General features: G+C 37.9%; 1 protein-coding gene across 1 annotated transcript in view; it reads left to right on the top strand.

Moving 5' to 3' along the window:
• Positions 1 to 24,983, top strand: part of TMTC2 (transmembrane O-mannosyltransferase targeting cadherins 2) — a gene marked incomplete at both ends in the record, with an annotated part of 231,443 nt that overhangs the window by 90,451 nt on the left and 116,009 nt on the right. The window contains one exon of the mRNA XM_079549188.1: positions 10,217 to 10,787. Coding sequence (XP_079405314.1) covers positions 10,217 to 10,787 — 571 coding nt within the window. The remainder of the gene's footprint in view (positions 1 to 10,216; positions 10,788 to 24,983) is intronic.

Below are 24,983 nucleotides of genomic sequence, written 5' to 3'. Positions count from 1 at the left end.
TTCAATACTAGACCAGGCTGCCCAGGGCCCCATCCAAGCTGGCCTTGAACACCTCCAGGGATGGGGCATCCACAACCTCTCTGGGCAGCTGTTCCAGCACGTCACCACTCTCTCTGTAAAGAACTTCCCCCTGACATCCAACCTAAATCTCCCCTCCCTCAACTTCAAACCATTTCCCCTTGTCCTGCTGTTATCTACCCTTTCAAAGAGTTGATTCCCCTCCTGTTTGTATGTTCCTTTTAGGTATTGAAAGGCTGCAGTGAGGTCACCCCTCAGCCTTCTTCTCTCCAGGCTGAACAAGCCCAGCTCCCTCAGCCTGTCTTCATAGGGGAGGTGCTCCAGTCCCCTGATCATCTTCGTGGCCCTCCTCTGGACCCTCTCCAACAGCTCCCTGTCTTTCTTCTACTGGAGGCTCCAAACTTGGACGCATTACTCCAGATTCCTTTGGATCTCTTCCACTCCACTCTGTTGCATGTCTCTCATAATCTATCCAAGGCTTTTTTTCTACGTCTAAAGTTTCTTCTTACTCTGATCTCAACCAGTGCTGCTTGTTTAAATACTGAAGGCAGAATGATTACTGTCCATTAGCAGTGCCAGAATTTAAGAGAGGACTTAGCAACTTCTGTGTTACCAAAATACTGTGTGTGAATTGTTTCCCCTACAAAATATTTCTGTGTATGGTATGGACTACTGAAAGAAGCAAACTTTTTTGTTCTTTTTTTTAAAGCTCTCGGTAATTTTTCTGCATTGTGTTCTCTTCTGTTGACTTTCCTCCATAGGTCTCTTTAGGCAGAACTTAGAGCTGTCATTGTCAAAAAGGCCAGTTATGAAATGCCATAACCTTTTGCAGCATTCGTTCCTCAGCTACCAGGAAAAAGTGCAGATCTCTGTTGTTTTGCTCTCAGGAGTGCATGGACTTAAATGTTATAGTAAGAAGTTGAACCTAACGATGAACTATTGGCTCAGTCTTCCCACAGATCTTCAGGCCTTCCTTTCTTAGAGGGATGCTTCCTAGGAAAGCTAAACCTGCTTTAAAAAAAAAAAAAAAAGCATTCCGAATGGACACACAAACCACCAGAGGAGAAAAGTATAAGTGGATTTGCTAGTGTAGAGCTGGGGAGACTGCTTCTGTTTTATGCTGATTTGCTGATTTTCTTTTTATAGTTCAGCTTAACTTCATTTGGCTTGCAATTGTTTGGGCAGGAAGGTTGATCTCGTACTCAGTTCTAGTGTCTAGTAATGGCTTCAGTTTCCCTGAATTGCTGCCTGAGATCATTACTACTTACTACCTGACTCCCAACAGCTGCTCTAAAGCATAAGAAGGAATGATTTCTGGTTGCTTTGTTTTATGCGTAGGAATCTAAAAAGTCTACTGGAAGACTATAAAAGCTTTTGCCAATTGCAATTGATTTCAGAACCATACTGGTTTCAGTGACATAAATTGGAGGTTATTCCAATGCTAATGTGGATTAACACTAATATAGAAGAAATCAGAATTTGATCCAGTGTGTTCTGATAACATAATTCAACTAATTTGCCATTTCCTGGCTTTTTTTTAGCTCAGTCTTTGACAGCATCCAGTAAAATCCTCAGGAGTATGCTTAGTGCAGACTAGCATGTAATCGTGACTAGAAAGTCTGTATTTTCTTTAACAAAAACAACAGTGATTAGCCCTTTTATGCCAATCTCAAACTGTTGTCTACTAGTTGGATGCTCTTAACCACAAGAAATACGAGAAAATAAAATATATTCTACACATTGCTATGAACTTCTAGTGTTTCACAATTGCTATGGTATGCCACAAAATTTGTTTTACTCAAATGAGTCCCTGCATCTGGACAGACTATTGAAACACTAAGATGAAACAAGTCAATAATACTCATTTTAACCTTTTCTCAGCCCGATCAACACCTTTATAAATGAATGGATGCTGGTCTGCCCTGTTAAAGTACACTGATGAAGGACGTCTCACAGATTTGGACTATTTTCTATTGAGTAGATCTTTTCTTTCCCCATAGTAACCGGTTTTGACTTAACTGTAGTGAGTTCCATTTTATTCTGCTTAAAAAAAAACAACAAAAAAGGCTTCCAGGAATTTGTCTGATGTATCTTCTGTGGCAAGGCCAAAAGGTCATCTTCATCTATGTACATCATAAATGGTTTCTTTAGCCTCTATATCATTTGTTGGAATTAGAATCCTATTCTAAGAAGGAAAACTACCTTTTTTTTTTTTTTTTTTTTTTAAATAAAATTTTTAGTTTTCTAAAAAGATGCTTTAAATATTTTGGTTGATTCACTGATGAGTAAACTGTTATTACAAGAGAAATATAAACCTTGGGTTTTATCTTAAGTATATGTTAACATATCTTGCTGTTTTGTTTTTTTTCGTCATGTTAAACATGCTTTGTTTTGTGTGTTTGTTGGTATTTTGTCCTCTGTTTTACTGAAAGCACAGTGTGTCAACTTTGATTCTCCTGAGTAGCTGGACTTTGGTGCTGACAGAATAACTTAGATATTTAATCCCCAGGGAGGACCCATTTGATCTCCTAATATTATTTAGTATATTGCTACAAATAGTGCTATCGCCACAATCCCTTGATACTTCTCTTTGTCCCCTACCCACCCACTTATGCAAACATGTATACGTGTATATATATATATATGTATATACATACATATATATATATAAGTTTAAAAGGACAGGGTATGTGAATTACGTTGTGTTCTCAGAAGTATCTTCTCTACTTAGTATTTCTGTACTTATATGTGTCTATGTTCCTGGCTAGTCTTTTCAATACTTCCATAACAATAAGTCAGCTGCCCAAAGGTTCTTTCAGGATTTAAATCTAGAGTGCAGAAGTGTGTGTTTAGGCATAATTACGTACAGTTTCCCTGAACTTTTTGAAAAGGCTGTGTAAATAAATAAATTTGAATTGAAAAATAAGTGAATTATTAAGAGTTAAATTACTGAGCCTTGCTTCTTCAATGTAGTTTGCCATCTACTGAAAAGAACAAGAGAGGTGTTACAGGACTGGTATATAACTGATATGCTCTTCTGTACAGTACAGAAGGTATGCCTTGTTTTTTATGTAATGGCTTAAAATGTACACGTTTTGAAAAGGCTTTATGTATATTCAGTAGATGACTTGTCAGAAAATGTAGTTTAATGTCTGTCTTATTAAAGTAGCTAAGAGTCTCAGTGTTTCCAGTGTTGCTGCTGTTTTCTCAAGCCTTAACACATCTGTCCTTTTCCTTAGAGATAATTGTACTGTTGTGAGTAGCTGTATGGTGAAATGGCAAAATTATTTTTTTTCAAAGGAAAGTAGGAAAAAGAAGTAGGCTAGTGCCATGTTTTACTGTGGAACAGTAAATCTAATAAGGCCTTCTGGGCCTGTTTTTATCATCTAAAATAGAATTGAAAGGGCAGCAGAGGTTCCAATTATAAATTCTGACCATGCTTCAGAAGCTTGGAATTACATTTTCACAGGTGGATGTATGTATGTGTGTGTCTCTGTGTTCATGTGCTTGTGTAAAAGAAAGAAATAATGAGCTATTGCCAGCCAGTAGTTTGGCACTGAATAATATTTCTAAAGAATAGCATTGCTTATATAATTGAGAGAAGATGTTGTCAAATAAATACTGAATATCTTGAAGACTTAGAGAAACAGAATTAGCTTTTTTTTGTTTTGTTTTGTTTTTTGTTTTTTGTAGTTGGGAGAGATCTTATGAAACAGATGTGAGAAAAACAAAGCATTTTCTGGTCTAGTAATTTAAGCATTTTCTTCAGTAAATATTGCTTCATATACCTGCTGTATATTTTGTTGTGGTGAACAAACTCAGGGAGCAGACACGACGACAGTGCCTCTCTTCTCTCTGTGTGTGTATCTGCTACCTCCTGAGAGGAGTCTCATGGTATCCCATTGTTCAGCAGCAGAAAGTATTAATTACTTCTCTTGCTTCCATGCAGCTTGTTTTTTGCATGTGTCTGAATAATATCAACCAGCCAGTTGATATTAGGGTTTCATACTTAATGTAGTCTTCTGTTTGTTATATCAGGAAAAAGACTGAACTGAGAGGGAGCGAGCTGCACTTAGGGTTAATATTAAGGCCAGATTCTTTCAGCATGAGGATGCACTTAGAACTGAAAGGGCTTATGGAATGGAGAAAGGTTCTCCACTGAAGCCTTGATGGTTAGTTTTTGAAATATTTATGTTCCTGGAGGAAAAGATTTTTCAGGCCATCTCAACCTTCTTGTAACCAAAATGTTTTGAACCTTTAGTTCCTTAAAGTTTTCAGAGCTCTTTTAGTCAATAAGAAAATCAATGCTTGCTGTATGCCTCAGTATAGGTAAAGCAGTGCTTGACAGCAGTCGGTGTTGTGTGTACCACCTGTTTAGAATGGCTTTTCTTCTTCAGAATAACACTGCATCTTCAGTTGCAAAGTTAGAGAAGTCTAGAAGGCTGCAGCCAATGCAGGTCAATGCTTTTAAAAGATATTGTACAGTTTGGGCAATTATTGGGAAGTCTATATACTTGGATACAATATATTTACCTACTGTGATACAGTGACACTTCTGATTTTGTTGTCTGAATTTTGTTGTTTCCTTTTTTTATTGCTTTTTTTCCCCATGTGCTTCCATTTTTTATGACAATTGTAAGCATACAAATGTATGATATCACTGTCTCATGCATCTTTCCATTCTGCTTATGTCTAATTCGGAAAAGTATCACCGAAAATGTTTTATGAGAAAAACACTGCTTACTGTCCCATTATGTGCAGCTCATCTTTGTTCTGTACACAGCTTAGGCTGGCTATGATGTTACTGTTAAAGAACGATAATAATCCAAAATCTGTAAATAATATTAATACTTACACATATATTCTCTGTTACTAACTGCATAGTTAATAGCTTTCATTACCACTTTCCAAGATGGGAATATTGTCTTCCATGCATGAGCTCTGAGTTTGATGCATTCAGGTATTTCTACAGTTAGAAAAGGATTGGCATAAGTTAGCTAGGGATTAGTTTACTGGCACTACATTTCCCTTTTGTGATGTTAAGTTTTCATTTAATTAGTGTAAAATATGATTTGAATGTAGGTGTTCTTCTGCGGCCTCTTTAATACATCTAGTCCTGTTCTCAGAGCCAGCAACTGAGGATCCAATGTATAACTAGGTTACCTAGTTGTTTCCCATCTGAGAACAGCTGAGTTATTGTCTGTTCCTTAGAGATTCACCTAAGAAAATCTGTTCTTCAGAGAAACTAAAAGCTGCAACCTGAAACCCAGAGAATGCATAGAATTTGGTCTCCTGCAGGTGTCCCTGCTCAATGTACAAAATAGGTACCTCTTTTTGAAAACCGGCATGGATAAAATTTTATAGCCTGCTGGTATTGTAGATAAATACCACTTTCACAACTGTTGAAAAGAAATGAACTTTAATATGGAACGTGCAAGATATAATTGCTGCCAGAAATATGCAAGAATGGTAAATAGTTCCCTTGAGTCTGTAATTAAACATTTAGATGAATGAGCTTTCACATACTTAATGCTTATTACTCTTAAGCCATCTCTATGGACCAGATAGTGCTTTCTGATTTTTTTTTTTGGTTATCAATATAGATTACACGTATATCTTAGTCTTTGGGTAAGCATGAGAATTATCCAAGCTATGACAACCTTTGTTGTTAGCCTGTTATCTGACTCGTGCCTGCTGAACAGATCACCTGGAAGTATTTTGGAGGGACAGACTCAGCTGCTGTATATTCAGGGGATGTGAAGCTGTTTGTACTCTGTAAAGGAGGCTCAGGCTGTTTTCATGCTTGCTGTCTCTACAGGTAATGTAAAATATTCTAAACCTCCTTAGCATGACTTGTTAAGATCTACTATAAAAATGCTATAGGGTGCTTTTCCATTACTGTTTATGAAAATGGAGTATTCTAAATATTCTAAAATGATTTTGAGGAAAACCAAGGAAGAACCTCTGAATAGAGACTTGCCAGTCCATCACTGCCTATCTATTTTATGTGAGAGAAGACTGGGCAATAGCCTCCTTTGTGCACATTTGGGAGTTCTCCTTTTTCTCAAAAATATGTCCCGTACTTCAAATGCTGATGTTCGTTTTCAGCATATGGGGGCCATTAGCAATATTGAAGCTGGACATATGGCTTAATGTGTTAAATCACTTTAGAATGTTGCATCTGTTTTTTTACCCTGATGTTAACACCTGGATCAGTTTAGCACTAGTGCAGAAGTTCAGGACATATAGAGCTGTTAATTTTAAAAACATCTGGGCTTTTTTGTGTGTATGCATATATATGTGTATGTATGAACTGCTCGGTCTCTGCTATTATTTGAGTTTGATGGAAAAAATCTTACTTGCATTGTGCTGAAGGTGTGTAGTGACCTACACAGCAAATTAGCAGGAGGCAGAAGGAATCTTTTGAGTTGATAAACAAATTATTTGCCTGTATAGCTCTTGTCTTTCTTCAGACTTCCATTTCTAAAGTATTGATAGCTGGCTATGATTCTTCCTCCTTCTACTCTCAAACTGATCCATTTGTTGTACTCTGAATGAGATATCTTGCTCTCCCGGGATGCGTGAAATGGGCAGGCATTAAAAATTGACGAAAGCGAGTTCCCTGGCTGAGTCTGCAAGCCTTATCTGAAGCTGCTCGAAAGTAAAAATGCCAGTTGCGTTGGAGCTTTGAAAAATGACTTTCCCTTGTGACCCAGTGCCTTTTAGCAAGAGCAGAGTTTACAGCTCTTTTTAAGAGTGATGAGTGCAGTTGGCGAGCTTCTCTTGTTATGCCCATTAGCAAGATTGGACTAATCTGCAGGACGTAAACTGGAGGTAAACTGTGAGTGAAGGAGAAGGAGAAGACAAGGCTAAAAAGAGGTTTTGTACTTTCCTTTATCCCAGAGTCTTTCCTGGAGACAGCAGTTAATAACATTTTCTATCTGCGGAGAGCCCCGGTCACTGTGAGCACAGAAGCATTATAAAGGACATGTCAGCACTGCCTGTCAGGCCGTCAGGAGGAACTGCTTTTAAAATTGCTGTTGAAATCACTGCCTAAGCATCAATACTGCAGCAGAAGTAATAGCTTGTTATTTTAGTAATTAAAGATGAGGCCTCGTCAGCCAGGCTTGGGCTGGGCCATGGCCTGCGGGAGGGCCTGGACTGGGGGCCCTGTGGTTGGGCTGTGGGAGCTGGAGGCCTTTCACACTTCTAAGAGCAAAATGGCATAGGGCTGCCTGACCTCAGATGTTCGTACTCCTGCATCCTCTTGTGCAGTCAAGTCTTTGTTGGCCAGGTGTAGTTTTTATTACATTTTAAAATATGAAGCAGGGTGGCAGTTGAAGCTTAACCAGCAGCCTGTGCGAGACATGCTTCTTTGTTATAGGAAATCTAGTTTCATCTCCTGTAATTGCTTTTACCAGTGTCCCAAAGCATTCACCAGGCTTTTGCTGTTGATACGGTCAAACCCTCGGCAAAAAAATCATCATCTGGAAAGAACTCCTAACTTTCTTTCAAATTCTGTCGCATAGACAGTCCAGCATTTTATATGACCGGGCCAGTAAGTAAGCTGGAACCAGCAGTTTCTATATTTTTCATGCTGGCAGATATTAGATTGTGTTACCTTTACATGCATGAGAAACTACATTTATTCCACAATTGTCTGTGGAATTTTATAGCTAAATACAATAAATCAATACTGTACCTACAAGGCTTGCTGCTGATCGATTTTTAAATGAATAGGACTCAACAAGAAAGGATCAGGCTTTCATCAAGTTTGTTGCTGAGACAAATGAAATTTGACTGAATTCACGCCATCTGAATGTACAATAGGTTTCTTTATAATTTTGAGGAACAGTTTATTCCTGGCAAGGAAGAACTCAAGGAGATACGCATTGTGTGGGAAGGGCTGTTCACCTGGGGGGACCAAGCTGGTCCTTTCTCTTATTAAGGGCAGCATGGAGTTGTTTGGGACGTCTGCTAGTATCTTAGCATGCGTGCATATACATGCATATAGATGTGTCTTATAGCTGTGTACAATTACTTATTTTTTTTAGAAGCAGTTGCATGGCTTCAAGTACTGGAAGTAGGCACATTTGCAAAAGATACAGTAAAACCCGATGATTTTATGGGTGTGATCTGTGTGCCATCTAGTCTTTTTACATCAGCCTCAGGGAAGGCAGTTGCAGTGGCAGTGTTACTGCCACTTATTTCCTTAGCATTTTTTTCTCAGGGAAACAGTATTTGAATTCAAGGTTTCAGCTCTAAATCCTGACATCTGATAGCCATTCTTAGCTCTGCTCACTGTTGAAGAGTCTGTAGTCTTAGCTACTGTGCCTTTCTTAGAGAAAGAACTATTTCTAGCCTAACACCTGCTTTACTTTTACTGAATTCCTGTTTTTTTTCTTTTTCTTTTATGACTGTGAGAGTGCTACTACAAACTGAAATCACAAACAGAGGGCTTAGATTTCAGGAAAAGACTCCTCCAAAGGACAAGATAAATAATGTGAAAACAAAGATCTTGTTTTCTTGCAGTGTTCTTTTGTGACTGGGCTAAAATGAGAAAAATGTGTGTGGGGTTGAGAAAACAAATATAAGGAACCTGATCCACTGCATAAGCAGAAGTCAAAATGAAAATTTTCAAGCATTCTAGAAGGCATCATGAGATCTTTATAGGATTTAAGCTGACCTCTTTGTAACCTCCATGTGCACAGAGACAAAAGGACATGCAGATAGGAAGCGTGTCTGAAAGCATTACAGCAATGCGCGGTAGACAATGGAAACCTTGAGCTGCATGTCATTTAGAGTATTTGTATGGAGATTCTGTGGCACAGCATATCAGTGTCTGAGTATTTTTCTATAACGAACAAGACAACATTCCTGAAATGAATAGCATAAAAACTGGGATTTGGATGCAGATTGCAAGGTTCTTCTTTCACTGGGGGATGAGAATGTGAATGGAATCTGGGCGAATGAATTTGACTGGTGCGTTTCTGATGTTGGCCTGAATTTTGTACCATTTCTTGCTTCCTCATCTGAACTGAGACATGATTAATTACAGAAATATATTTTTTGGAAAGGCAGGAAGAGGGACTCAGTAAAAAAACAGAGATAAATCATCTCTCTTGTTTAATATTTTTAATATTAGAATTATGAGCTGCCCTCATTCTCAATTACCCTGTTAAAATAAATAATAAATGAGTTAAGCTCAATAGCAACAACAAAGCACTTTTGTTGTTGCTATTGGTTTTGTAATTGCTTAATTTTAACTTTAGCTATGAAGACAAGTAATTAATTACATTCTAGTCATCTTTTTGAACTAAACAGGCCTCACACCTTCTTCTACAGCATAAATTTGAAATGCAAATGATTGGATTTTTAAAGGCGACAGATTTTTACAGTACTGAATTAGATGTGGAGACTGCTAATGGCTGGCACCAGTCCTTGCTGGGGTGGTTGGAAACAAAAATGCTGAAAACTGCACTTTTTTTTGCCCCCAGTCAACTTGACACAGGCCTGAATTCTTAAGCTAATACAACATAAAAAATGTTTTTTTCTAAATTGTAAGTATAAGAAATAGAAAGAGGTATGATCTCCTGTAAAATACTCTGCTGCTTGCCTTCAGCAAGGTGTTAACTGAAAATTGCTGTCAGTCAAAAGATGTATGGGAAAGTTGTGGGAGTGCCCATAGCACACCAGAAATTTGCATGCTCCTACCAACTTCTGTTTATTGTTCATCCATGTCAGTGAGATTCATTCCAACATCTAAATTAAAATTTCAGTATAAAGGGCCAGTTGGGGTTTTAGTTCTCAGTTACTGGAGAATCAGTTGTTTCAACAACACTGTTTGTCAGTCTTTCATATTTCTTTTACATTTTAATTATAACTCATCAAATCTTAACCAATTACTCCTGGGTTAGACTCAGACGAATGCAACTGAAGAGTGTTTTAATTTAATGGAAGCAGCATAACATCTGTTTCTAATGTTTTAAAAGCCAATTTATATGGAAATTTTGCTTTAGTGAAAAGTCAATGGATGTGGACTTCTCTAACATCTCCTGTAGAAATTAAAAACTTGGATTAAAGCAACATCAAAACAACACCATTCTTTCGTGTTGTAGCAATGTGATTACATTTTCACAGCCCTTCATTCGTATTCTTTTCATTCTATTGAAATGACGTTTTTACTTGTCTTTTGTAGTCGAGCTATCAAGACAAACCAGGACCTTCTGCCAGAGACACCCTGGACCCATATATTCTACAATGACTTCTGGGGAACGCTTCTCACTCACAGTGGGAGCCACAAGTCATACAGACCTCTCTGCACTCTCTCCTTCCGCATCAACCATGCCATCGGAGGAATGGATCCATGGGGTTACCATCTTGTAAACATCCTGTTGCATGCTGCAGTCACAGGCCTTTTCACAAACTTCTCCAGGATCCTCTTCGGGGATGGGTACTGGACCTTGATAGCTGGTTTGCTGTTTGCGTCTCATCCGATCCACACCGAAGCCGTAGCGGGGATAGTGGGCAGAGCAGACATTGGAGCCTGCCTCTTCTTTTTGCTTTCCCTGATGTGTTACGTGAAGCATTGCTCTACAAGAAGTTCCTCAGCTAGAACTTGGGGCTGGATCTTGGGAGCGGGACTTTGTGCTGGATGCAGCATGCTGTGGAAGGAGCAAGGAGTGACTGTACTGGCAATTTCAGCAGTGTACGATATCTTTGTATTTCATCGGCTGAAAATGCATCAGATCATTCCTGCTTTATACAAGGTGAGTCTCCCTTTTCTTTCCCATAAACTGTTAAAAAACAGTCACTGTTAATTAGGTGTTAAATGAGTTTTCAAGCACAGAATAATTCTCAGTAGTTTAGTCAACTCTGAAAAATAAGCACAGACGTCTAATACTGAAAGTATTTTTAATTCAGTTTAGTAAGGAGTTTTTATGTTTTGTTTGAACAGTGTGCTATTACCCATTGCTATTACTTGACACTGGGGATTTCTTTCATTACTTTATTTGCTTCCAGAAGCTCCCTCCTCATTCTGTTTACCGTCAAGCACTGGATGTATGGCTGACTTTTGCAAAGAATCCATTCTCTTGTTCTCTTGTATCTTGCTAACTTAGCTTAGTTGGTCAAGCAGGCAAGAGCAGCAGCTTATACCATGTGCAGGCTCCCTGATGCAAAGATAGAACTTTTCATTGTTCTAGTTTAACAGAGATGCACAGAATCTGGCAGCATGTCTTTGGCATGCATTTTTTTCTCCCCCTAGTAAGAGCTGTGACAAATGTTTTATTGCCTTCAAGCAAAGTATTGCTCATTTTTTAACCACAAGCAAGCAAGTGTAATAAGCATAAATAAATGAAGCCCACCCAAAGCCCCTGTCTGTCTTCTCCCCAGAGTTCAAGTATTTTAGTGGCACCCATATACTGTAGCTGAAATCAAGACTTGATCACATTAGTTGTCATACAAATGTAAGAGCTTTTCTTTAATGTTGTTGCCTACAACTTTTTGCTTAGAAAGACATTCCTGCATTGCAACTTGCATGTCAATAGCCGTCTACAGATGAGTAATTCTGAGTTATCCACTGGCTTGAGCATTTCATAACGAGAATACAATATCACAAAAAGAAACAGAGAAAAAAAAGCCACCACCAAATTCACCAAATACAAGTCTATCATGTTTCAGAAATGCTTTCCTGAATGTCTGTACAGATAGAACTGAAGTAATTTACCTGTTCTGGAACTTGTGTATTACATTTTCTCAGTGTGGGAAGGTAATTGTAGAAAGAAAAACATCAGATATCACTAAGAGCAGTCCAGAAAAATGTGATGGTCTTTTAAATAGTGTAGGAAAGTGTAGAATGGAGCCAGGGAAGAGAGGAAAATAATTCGAAAAGGGGGTTGGTTGAAATCTGTTCCAAGTATACAGTAACAATATGAAACTGATAGCAGAAGAAAGGGCATGCCACAGCATCTGTGGAATGGCAGGAAGGAACTACCCCTTTCAATCTACCTAACCTTAATCTAAACCCTGTCCAGCTGAGCTGACACATCTGTTTCATATGCTGTGCTGCAAACTGGAACTTAGAGGAAATGCTGGTAATAAAAATCCCTGAAAAACAAATATCCCAGATTGGGTTTTAGGAATTATTTTAAATCTGAATTCAACGCTGTATCCATTCTCTATCTGTATCCAGTTTGGACACTGTATTCAGTTTTCCTTGTTCTGCAAACAGCTGTACTGGGAAACTTTGGGAGGAAAGTTGAAGTGAGAGGGAAGAAGCAAGGACCTCAGAATGAGACATTTGGGGCAGTGGGTGGTTAAGGACTTGGACTTTTGTCTGTAAGCCTTTTGAGAACACACTGCTGGGGGAACTAAGACCCAATTAGTTATGTACAAGGAACAGTAAGACCACTGAATGCATTCGTGATGGTTAGAGAGGATGAGTTGGTAACAGCAGCCTTAAAAGTGCTCCAGCAGGTGGTAGAGATGGCACAGGGGGTGGTGGTAAATTTCTTTCATTTTGTTCTTATCACTGGTCCAAGTGTGAAATAAATGAGAAATGGTGGCTCTGACACAAGACCAGTAGCTGTTTACTGGGCTCACACCTGTTGTCGTGACAAGTCAGAGATGTGTCGCTTGATGTGCCATGTCAACTCCTTGCATTTTGAGAGGACTGATGGCTTTTGAATGAGGCAGCTGCAGAGAAGGACCACCAGCAGAGCAGATTAACATTAGCCTTTATTTAAAGCTATTTTTAATGCACTTTTAAAAGTGTATATCATAGCTACTTATTAAACTCTCCAGCTCTTTTCCCTGTCATCTATGTGCTGGTTATTCGGTAAAACTTGGCTGCTGATCTTTTTCCCTTTGCCAAGTCTTGTTGTATTCCTGTCTGCCTGTGATACTCAAACTCTGGCTGGCAAAGATGTCAGTCTGAATGCAGTTTGGTTTGGTTAGTTCTATTTTATTCTGTCATTTTTTAATTTTCTCATTTTCTAAGTGCACTCTGATAAGAAAGTATTTGCTGTCTTAAGTCAACAGAATTTCATGGAAGTGTGTTTATTGCAGTTGTAAATAAGTTGTTTGGAATGGGAGCAATTAAAAAAGAAAATGTGGCTCTGTACTGGACAAAGCATTCCTTATTGAAGAAAGTTGAGATTTTGTTTTGATTTTCACCGTTTTAGGCCTTGAGTTGTTTCTGTCTTAAGTTGCGTAGCAGGTATGCAGATTGATTGAGTTGTCATGTGTTGTGTGTATCTAATGGTTGTACCTGTCAGCAGTTAGACTTGCACAAATTAAACCATCGTCAGTACAGGGATTGGAGGGGGAGTCTGAATACAATAGAGAGCTGTGATCAAGTCTGTGATTATGGAAACTATGCAGATTCAGAGACCTTAATTCTTTTGTACTTGCAGTACCCAGCTTAAGAGCCGAGCCATTAATCAACATTGCTGTAGACAATCTTCTGTCCAATTAGTTGTACAAAGCTAATATAAGCCCAACTGCGCTGTCCTTTATTCCTCTTTATTTTTTTTTTAAGTGAAAATGGAGCTGGACAATGTTAGCAGTTAAAAAGATGGGACAAATACATTTAAAATTCATTTTTAATATAATGGTGATTATAAAATATTTATTGCTCTGTGGTTTGTGTACAAACTGCCTTATAGAAATAACTGAACCAGATGTATGTTCCATTAATGTTCCTCTGCTACAGTATAGTAATGTTTTACCAGATCAGCATAGCCTTAGTACAGGGGGATTGTTATACTAAAAGAAAGAGACCTCTCTTTTTCCATCACTGATCTGATTAACCCCCTCCTCCCCACAGGAGGTCTGTCTCACGTGGAATTAGTTATTGTTGTCTATAACTTAATGGGAACCACAAATTGGATTGCAGGATGCATTATCTAACCTTCTGTGCTATTATAACAGTATTGGTTTTGTAAAAAGCAATTTTATTGGAAGTCTATATTTTATTTAAGGTAACGATGGAAACCCTCGGCCTGCATGGATAACATAGTCAACCACTAAACCAAGCTTTATAAAGCACTGCTTTCTTTTATGATCTTGGAACAACTTCAGTTGTGAGTGAGATATGTACAATTCCTGCGCAAAATAGGACTTTCTGTATATTAGATAAAGCTACTGATTTTTGAGAACATTCCAGACTTGAAATAAATCACTTTCTCCATTCTTTGAAGCAGATGCCTTTTGAAGTATCACATATTGGTAAGCAATTTCAAAATAAAATGCTGCTCTTGATTTAAACTTGCTGTTGTATTCTTCTCTTCTGAGGGGCTTAAGGGCCTTAGCAGTGCCGTAGGACTTGGTGGTTTTTCATCTCTTCTCCATCTACAGGTTATTTCATTTTGAGAGAGTGTTTTAATATTGTTTAAATTCTGGCTCAATGGTGTGTGTTTTCTGTATATTTTCTACAATCCAAGGAACTTGAAGATGCTTGAACTTGTCCATAGGCCTGCATATTTCAGCAGACCTGCTTAGTAAGCTTCGACTTTGCAAGTTCCTTCTCTCGAACACTTGTGATGATGTGCATCTGCCTTACTCTATCGTGATGTGAAAGGTTTAGGCTGCTGGGGTAGCAGTTGCTCAGAACAGGCTTCATGCTCAGAGCCAGATATTTGGTAAACACACTTCTCCTGAACGTATATATAGAAATAACAAATAACTTAGAGCTTCAAATGTGGTCTGACCTCGTGCAGCTTCTCTTTGTCTAACAAGAGCTGTTGTGTGCCATCTTTCTGAGCTGTGCAACCTTTGAGGTTCCAGAGCTGTGTGCGGGACTGGCGCCCCATCGCTGGGCCGCTCTTGTTGCCCAGCTGTGAGCTCAGACTCTGCGGTGGTCAGCTGGGGGTTAATTCTTCTGGCTGCTTCAAACCCGTACGAAATTGTGGAAGTGCTGAGACGAATGTGCCTGTGCCTACATTGCTCATATTTCCGGCTGGAGCTGTGCGGTGCTTTTCTCCTCACGCTGCGGGAGAGCGGCAGCGTGAGGCCTGCACTGTCTTGGCCACCACCCCCCCTCCCCCTGCAGATACCTCCTAGACAAAAGAAGCTTTTTGCAATTTACTTCTTCCTTGACAATTTCAAGTAGCTAATACTGCTGTTTCCTGTAGTTCCCACAGCTCCTTGCTGCTTTTCTTTTTGATCCTAAAATGAGAAAAGCAAGATTGGCCTCTGCTATCTTTCTTGTCAGAGATATTGATCTCCTGCAGGTCCTGTGATGTCAATGGAATTGTACTGAATTGGACATCAATATGTATAAATAGCTGTTGTTTCCTGAAAACATTTGCATGTGCTGATTTAAACCGCAGAAATACATAATGTATGACAGAAATAGATGAAGGCTGCTCTAAAAATAATGCTTCCTATTTTGTTTTGCTGGCCCACAGTGTCAGAGGCAGATGGTGGTGGTATGACAGTAGAGGTAGAACCTTCCCACCGATATTCCATTCCATTGCATTGCTGTGTGACAGATGGCAGCAGAGGGGCAGTCTGACGAAATGGTGTCTGACATGGAAGTGCAGATGAAGTGAAGGTGTGTCCATGAATTCCTCCATGTGCAAAAAACTGCGCTCATTGGCATTCACGGACGCTTGCTGAACATCAATGGAGACTAAACTGTGGATGTGATTATAGTGAGGCGGTGGTGCATTTTGGCAGTAGTGACAGCCAAAGGGTTGTCAAGCCAGGTTTTGGATGGCCATGCACAGCTGTCAGGCTGCAAAATGAAGAGCATCTTGATTTGGTCATCTGTGCAAATCAGTGATTTATGAACATATGGACCTGAATATCAGCTTTAGTGCATTGTAAATGATGGTGGCAGTGTTGGATATCAAAATGTTTGTGCCAGGTGGGTCCCAAGAGTGCTCTCTCAGAAACAGAAAGAACACCTTATTCAAGTTTGTGAGGACCAACTGAATCTGTATGATGCCAATGGTGACAGTTTCCTGGATTGCATCATTACCAGTGATGAGATGTGTCACCACTATGAGCCCAAGTTGAAATGGCACTGTGAGTTCCCCATTGAAGAAAAAGTTGAAAGATGCACTTGAGTGATGTGCACCATCTTCTGGGATGGAAAAGGGGTGGTCTTTCTGGATTTCCTGGAACCCAGACAAACCATCAAATAATGTTACTGTGCTCTTTGTATCAGTTGTAGTTTCCATAGCAATAAATAGGAGTCATTACTTTTGCAGTGACTAATGTAGCATTCTGAGGCAATTTTAACCAAGGTGTGGTTTTTTGTCTATTTTTCAAATAAGGAATCATAAGCTATCTGAAGAAGCTGGCTTAAAATGGACTATATTTTAATATTAAATCTGTAATATCTTTTGTGGAATAGCTACTAAAATCTGCATTACTTTTTTTTCTACTTTCTTTGAAGTCTGCAATAATATTTTTGAGAGTATATCTGAGAGTTCCTCTCTGGAAAAAATGGAAAAAGGGAAGGCTTCTTTAATAAGTAAGTAAGTAAATCAAAAACAGAGAAGCCTTTTCATATTTGCGGAGATTGTGAAGATGTGAAGAGTCTCAATGTAACAGAGAGGATAGTTTGCTAGAGAGAGGTTGTCACTGTATTCAGTCTTAGATCTAAGATTTATACTGCATGGTGGCATGCAAAATATGCTATGTTCTTCTTTCTTCTGGGCTTACAAGGGATTTTTTTTGAAGCACAGGTGAAAAAGCTTTCAGTGGCTTTGCACGGTTGGTATTAGCACTTACTTGTCATTCTGAGGTTGCATGCCAATCACAAATATGAACAACAGTGTGACTTTTTTCATGGTGTTTAATTATGCCCAGTTTTAAAGCTTGTGCCAGTAATGTTCAACTGATAATGTTACTCTTCTATTTGTTAATGTTTTTACAACATTTAACAAAACAAGTAAAAGCACAAAACTTGTAGTGCATAAGGACTGTGTTTCAAAACACTGAGTATTTATAGGTGTCGGTCACTCTTCATCTTAGTGATTACTTACAGCTTCCTAATGGAAGCAGCTTTGCAAACCTGTTCTTCTCACAGCTGGAAGGTTTCTTGCGAAGAGTGTCTGCACTAAAAAGCAGTTAGAACTCATGCGTTTCAATGTAGTGTTTTAAGCATTGATAATAGGCCTGGAATACCTGTGAACTTTGAGGGGTAAGAAATAAGTACATGCAGCTTTGGTCTCTCTTCAGTTTTGCACTCAGTTTTGATATGAGAAGCTACATCTATTTTCACTCTCCAGCTGTGCTTCTCTATGAATCATTTGTACCAGCCATAAAATGAAGAAAAACATATACAATCCTAAAGGTAAGTGGTGTTTTAGCATGTTAAATTCTCCTGGTGCAATTCCTTTCATGTAGATTTGCTTTGGGAGTTATGCCTTTTATGGTTAAATATCCTATGGTGTTTTGGCTAAAATGTGTTTCTGTTCTTTTATTTACCAGGTATCTTTTGCATCTGTTAAATGCCAGACAGAAAGTTTATACTTGTGCCTTGCATACAAATCTTCAAATACTCTCTTCAAACTCGAGTACTTTCCATTATCCTCCTAATACCACGTTTAGGCACCTAAGTATCCAGACTTGATGAAGTGCTGAATGCTTGTAGCTCCTGATGGATGGGCTGTGCTGAATGAAGGTGTTGCACTTTGTGGAGCACAACTAAATGGCATGATGGACTCTCAGCTTCCAGCACTTGGGGCAAATGCCCATAGCATCAAAAGAGGGAGGGGAAAAAACAACAACAAAAAAACAGAATCAAACAGATAATATTCAGGGGAGCAGGTGCAGGTAGTGGACGCTCATAGTTCTGGCTCTTAGAAATGTGTTACAGCATCTTCTGGAAAGGTGATTACTACTGGGAATAAATGAAAATAGTCTTAGGATTTTTGAGCATCTTAAATGTAGTCACCTAATTACCTGAGTCTATACAATACAATTACATTCTCTTCTTACGGTCATACTAAAACAGAGCCTTGCTGCTACCTGGGCATAAGCTTTGATTTCAGACCCAGGGGAACATGTCGGAGAGAAACAAGAACATATGTAAACCATGAGCCACAAGGGAGACTTTTCTCTTGGTATTAGGTTTAATTTTGAATTTCCTAGTTTTATGCTCATTTTTATGTGCAGTAATGACTTAATGATTACATGCACAATTTTTCCAAGCTGAGTAATTTTAAACAGTAACCTGTGTGGACAGTTACAATATTAAAAAGGGAGAGAATGCAAGTATTTGAGATTTATGGTGGAAACAGCCAGTTGTGATAGAAGGCAGCAAACATTTTCTGGCATATTTACTGGAGGAACAGATGATATTTTGTGCATATGCCTGTATTTCTTTTTCCAGCTGCAATGTAGATTAGGTATGGGGAGGGAGACAACCCAGGCTTGCAATCCTGCAGATGACTTTATGGATTGGTTCTTAGGAGGTAAATTTCTAGCCTCACTACCCTTGAATGTCTCTTAGAGAAGAGAATGATCCCTCAATGCTGTGGGTTGTCCACATTGAGAAGAGGGGGAAAACAAAATATTTTTTGTTCCTGTGTTTCTAGGAAACTAATTGAAAGTGCACATGAGGAAATTATGTTAAAGCAGTCCAGAAGCTTTTGGGGGAAGGGAAAGAGAATTTGTGTGCTTGGTGCTTAAATGTCAGGTAGAACATATGTACCTTTTTATAGTCGGAATGGTACAACTTTCAGATGCATACAGTTTACTTCTCAGGCTGTAGATTTGTTTGGGCTATGCAGAAGTCAGCTTCTTTGGCATGTAATCACCAAGAACTTTTCTCCTTGACAATAAAATGTGGAAATAAGTTCTCATAGCAACAAGCTTTTTAAAGTGAGTGTAGGGGCACATTGAGTTAATAAAGGCAAAGAGAGAGCAGAGGAAAAGAGGATAAAATTGTATCAAGTCTCTGTAAATTCTTTCTCTCCCAGAAAACAGGACTTTGGGGGCTATGGATGAATTTTTTGCATGTTTTAGTCTGCATGTTTTAAAAGCATCCTGGGCAGCCTGTATTGCTGTAGAACATAGCAAATCTTGCATCAACGGCAGTGTTTATTTATAAGGGATTGTGAGATTTCAGTTTATTTTTAAAATACACGTTTACTATATTTCTATCTTTTATTTGGAGACTTCTCTCCTTAAAATATGTTATTAGAAGTGGCAAAACATTGCCACAAAATAGCTCTCATGAGTTTTAAAATAGAAGCAGTGCCAATTTTTGTAAGCTTAGTTCTTGCTTCTTTGGAATACTACATATATACAACATTTTTGGCTTCTTGTAATTTGAAATCTGTGGAAAGTCAGTGTTAGCAATTTCGCAGAGGTTTTTTTTTTTTTTTTTTTTTTTTTTTTTTTTTTTTTTGTTACTCATGATTTTTGTTTAAGCCATTATTTAGTTTTTACTTCTTCTGACCTGAGCTTTAACCAAGAATTTGACTTCTTGTGGGTGATTATAGTTGAGAATATGGATTAATTGTGGAACCAGATATATTCAATGCAATCCCATTTAATTGCAAATGAAATCTCAAGTGTAATTTCTTGCAGAAAAAGTATTAAGCCACATGTCTTTACCCACTTCTAAACTTTTCAGTGAGCAATGCTCACTGTGGTCTTTGAGGTCCCTTCTAATCCAAGCCATTCTATGATATGATCCTATAATGACAGATCTCCCTCTCATATCTTATTTGGGGTGATATTATATGCTTAGTGTGTGCTTATACCCTCCTTCCTTTGCACGGAGTTCTTTGATCTTGTTTTCTTACTGATACACATCTGTACCTGAACAAAACTGCCTGTGAACCTTTGCTCTGTTAGTGATTTTTGATTAGTAATCTTTCCTTGGAACAAGAGGGCAAACAAACTCAGTGGTAAGAAAATCTCAAGACAGATCAAGCTAGTGATAGTGGTGCATTGTGGAAATTGCCAGGCTAACTAATTTGAGGGATCTTGATTCAGAAAACAGAAATGGATCTAAAGGCAAGGTAGCAGGTGGGTTCCTTGGCTGGATGGTGCCAGGTTGTAACTAGTGTACAGTGTTCAAAGCTGGCTAAAGAAATGTGTGTACGGTGCTCAGGATCTGAATGAGCATTCATGGCCACTCTTCCCAACAGGAGGCCCTGCAGGCAAAGTAACTTAGTTCTCAGTGTTAGTTATCAAGAAGCAAACATTAACTTCTGAAAGTTTTCATTTGCTGTCTGCTTTACAAACCTATCGTGTATATACCTATAGTGTAAGTATTTTGGGGATTTTATCTGTAATTCTGAAGTTTGGAAAGGGAGAGGAAAAGTTTCTTACGCGATGAAAATTGTTCTGAGTTGATGCTGGGTTCCCATAAGACAGAATTAAGCTGACTTCTGTGGTGGCAGATTGGATGATCTGTGAAAAGTCTTTTTGCTTTTTACCTTCAGTTAGACTTCAGGTTTTATATGGAACCCAAATTAAAACAAACAAACAAAAGAATGTAGTTTATAAATCTATGTTTATGATATTTGATCATTGTTTTGGCAGTTCAGTGTTGATGTGTTTTGAATACGTCTGGTTCCTAAATGCAAATTTTTAAACTACTTTTATTTCCAGCAATTTTCAAACTAGAGAAATGTTTTCACTCCATTATAAATCATGACATATATGCTAGTATAGACGTGGACTCTTGCAAATAACTGCTTCTACCTTGGAATTGTCTTGCTCGTGATGTGATGTATTGCCAGCAATGTGAGATTGCACACTAGCAAAAAGATTGATATGTCCTTGCACTCTTAAGTCAGTCTCTAATGCTCTGCAGTGCCCAGATGGTTGCTTTGGATAGTCTGGTGACAAACCCTGCTGTCATTGGGTGATGTAAGGAATATGCAGGTGTTGGTTCAGCTTTTTCAACAGTGATGATCAAATTAAAAAAAAATAAAAAAAAATTGATTGAAAAGCTGAGTGTGTGATATGCAAGCCAAAATTTGGGAATCTATATAGACTTATCACTATTATATTGACTGGCAGAGCTGCTCGTAGCAGCCAGATGATGCAGCACCTGTCTTCTGTCCTTACTGTGTGCAGCATTGGTGCATTTTCTTATAAGTTCTGACAGACAGAAAACTGAAATTTTATAAAATCTTATTTGATGTGCCTCGATTTCATGGCACTTGGTGGTGGTTAGCAAGCAACATATTATCTCACTGAGGTAGTAAATCTGTGTTTTAATACATTTATTTATTTTACTTGCAGTGTAGCAGACAGCTTCAGACACTCTGAGAGACCTTTTTGAGTCTGTCTGTCTGTCAGGCTGCTTTGCTACTTCATTCTCTGGGCTTGGTTGCTGGTTTGATTAAATGTTATGTTACTTTGATACAGAAACTGTTTGGAATAGTCAGATCTGGTTTTAAAAGGGCATTGTTTAAGAGTTACATACATGTCCAACAAAATGAGGCTCTTTATGTGTCCCAGAGCCATGCTGCTCTACATCAGCAGGCTTCTAAGCCTGTCTACATGAAATTGTGCAGCTAAATATCTCAGAAATTTTATTGCTAAAAATTGTAGAACCACATTGTAAAATAAAATGTATTTGCATTTGGAATCATATATTAAATTTTCTTGACTCCTTGCAGGAAACTCAGTTTTCTGTGCATTGAAGCAAATATGTAAATTGTTTGCTGTTAATACTTTTTGTTGTTGTTGATAACATTGCTGGCTGTGGAAATTTAAGTACATCATGTTTTCCTATTGGTAAAGTAATCTGATATGTTCTCCCATTAATTAGCTGGTACATTCAGCTGTGAATTGCATAGGCTGCTTGTGGGAATGTAGACTGTGGAAGCATAATTAAATGTAAATATCTAGTTAATACCACTATTTTGGGACTTCGATATAACATTTAAATGTTATATCACTCTGCGTCCTTATGCCATGTGCTGTCCTTTTTGACAAGAGAGAGTTGTTTTTAGCATGAGATTGAGTTCCTTTTGCTGGTTGCAGTGTCTTGTGGAGATCTTGCTGAATCCTAAAGCACGTTCAAAAGGTTTTTAGTGATGTTATTCCTGTCTGTGAGCAGTTTGAAAACTAGTTCTGATTTGCTTAATGCTAAACTCTTCTCTCCTATCTCCTTCTTTTTCCTCTTCTCATCTCTCTCTTTTTTTTTTTCCATTTAAATGAACTTGCATTTTCTTATTGTATAGGCCGTGAATAACTGGACTGGAAAAAATTGGAAGGCTGATTTAAAAAGATCTTAACTTGTACATTTCTACATTACATTAAATTCTAATTTCTACAGTAAATGCAGTGCTTGAGGCCCAACTGGATAGCAGCAATAGATTGAAAAGGTTTATTTTTTCAGGTAGACAACACATTTTCTCTGATATCCAAGTATGCGATTGTTTTTTGTATGCCTTAACTTGGGAGTTTAGATTTGTTCTTTTCAGGCTTGTCTTCTCTCTAAAAAGCTGTGATATCTTTAAAAGCACGCACAGAAAATTATTTGAATGATTGTGTTTAAATTCTTGATCCAGAATAAAAATTGCCTATTGCTGCATCACAGTTAATCTGCTTCAGCCTATTTGAACTGCTTGTCAAGGCATCCAGATTTGATATGTTGCTGAAGAGAATACTCGGGGCTGCTTAAGTAGGAGAGAAGATTATACATAAGTGACTAGAAATGCTAGCATCCTGAGACATGAATTTGTGCCCAAGTGGTATTTTCTCTTAAAGTTAACAAATGCTTTTAGTAACAAAATACATTAGCTTTTTAGAAGAGGAGAAAAAAGATTACATGGACAGCAAAGGCATTTGAAAGAAACTCAAGGGCAATGAAAAATAGAATAATTTAATATTTGCCAAGGAGAGTAAAGTGAGAAGCAACAGGAAGGGAAAAACTTGACTGCAGGCAATGAGGAGGAGCAGGAAAAAAAACACAAACCAAAACAACAAAAACCAAATCACTAAAGCCAGAATACAGATTTTTGTTTTTGAAGTAGTTTTCTAAGACGAATAACACAGTTTGAGAAGCTGGGAAACAAGGAAAAGCATGCATCAATTTTGTCCTTTTTTTTTTTTTTTTTTTTAATTTAGTGATGCTCTAAAGCAAAACAAGATCATTAAGAGAATGGACTTCTGTAAGAAAAATATGAATTCCTTGTGTCATTGAATGTTTAGTTCAAATTGTTAATGGCAGCTCAGACTTTAATGTTTTAATTTGTCATTTGGTTGAAGTCATGGTGTATGGAGAGGAACATGTGTGCATTCACATTTTGATATACGTTCATTTAAAAGGCAAACCATGTGCTGTTCTTGTAATAAATTTTTGAAGGTGATGTCATTCATTTTAACTAGAGATTCTTTTGAACTTTAAAGGTAAATGATTCAACTAAAAAATACACACATTCTTTCTAGTAGTTTCAAAAAAGTGTGGTTTTCTGAACTTCAAATCCTGTACTTTTTAGTATACTTCTTAATTTTGCTTTTACAATAACTTACACTGATTTTTGTTTAGACTTCTACCGTAGATGAAAACCTAGCTAGCTGATAGATAAACCAGAAGGTTAAATATCTTTGTCGAAAACAGCTGGGATCTTAGAGATTTATATTTGGAACTGTACCATTCTGTATCTTTTTGTAAATAACAAGAGTCCCTGAAAATATACTGGGGAAATTTGTAGTGGATTTTGAAGCTGAAGGACTCAGGCATACCCATGGATAAAAAAAAAAAGAAATACTATGACTGACAGCTCAGACTAACAAAGATTGTCTTTGGATGCCATCTGAAACATTTTCAGATGACTAAGAAATATCTATTTTGTGTCCTGTTGTCCTTTTCTTACAACAGAGGATCTAAAAAAGTGCTTTTTTTTGGCGTTGGCATGCTGAACTCAGCCTCCTGTGCCTCCCTGCACCGTGTCCATCTGCCTTGCTGTTTATGTTGCCAACTGTTTCTTAATATGTGCTCTGTAGGGCTTGGGTACTGCTTGGACTTGGAAGGGGGGAACTGAAACTTAATGTTGTGAAATTTCGAAGTGGCTTTAGGAGATTAGAGTGAATTTACTTCTAAGAAATGATAATTTAAAATTAGTGATCATATATGTTCATTCAGGTAAAAGAAATAATTACCACACGAGAAGCTTGGTTACAACGTTGCCCTTCCTATCTTGATTGAATTTTCCGCTTCCTGTTTCTGTATTACTAACTTATGCTATTAACTCTTACTTGAAAGAGAAGCACTGGGATTGAATTAGGGAGGGTTTAGAGTCTTGTGATTCATGATGATAAATGTAACTGTTTAGGAACTGCTACCAAAAATGGATTAGAAAATTTGTTAGAAAAAAATGTTAGCTAATGCAGTGGATTTGTTTTCTGGGGGGGGAGGGGTGGAGGGAGAAGACCAGCTGTATAAAGAAATTTTGGGTGGTAGTATTATAAAATACAAACCAGATGTTAGAGGATAATCTGAGGAAGCTAATTGTGAAAGAGTGCTGTAGCATACCTTCCTAAAGATGGTGGGGGTCAGTGAATTCAACCATAAGTTCTGTGTGCAGTAGCAGAAGAAAAAAACATCATAAAAATAGACTCGGTGGTTTTAAGCCTTTCTACCATATCGCAAAAATGTAGTTATCCCTTGCTATTTAGTTTTCCAATATTTGAGCACCAAAATATTTTCAGAATTTTCTCCTCAGAAGATAATTATGGGTAAAAGTTACAAACCAGAGAAGAGCAAAGCCTCTCCTTTATGACTTTCAGATGATTCTGATGATTCTTTTTTTTTTTTTCTTCTTTTTTTTTAATAAGAAGAGACAAAAAAGAATATAAGCAAGTCCAGCGTAATGATGGTTGAGAGTTGAGCACAAAGTTATAAATAATTGAGTGATACAAATATAATGCTTACAGGGATGGTATTCATGTCTTCCCACAAAGGATCCTCTTGAAGGAATATACCCACAGTCTGGGATCAAGTTGAAGATGGAAGCTAGTTACATGGGATGAAC

Source organism: Tetrao urogallus (assembly GCF_951394365.1).
Source record: "Tetrao urogallus genome assembly, chromosome: 1".
NCBI classification, from domain to species: Eukaryota; Metazoa; Chordata; class Aves; order Galliformes; family Phasianidae; genus Tetrao; species Tetrao urogallus.
The sequence above is the reverse complement of the archived record's forward strand: the minus strand, read 5'-3'. Positions and strand labels throughout refer to the sequence as shown.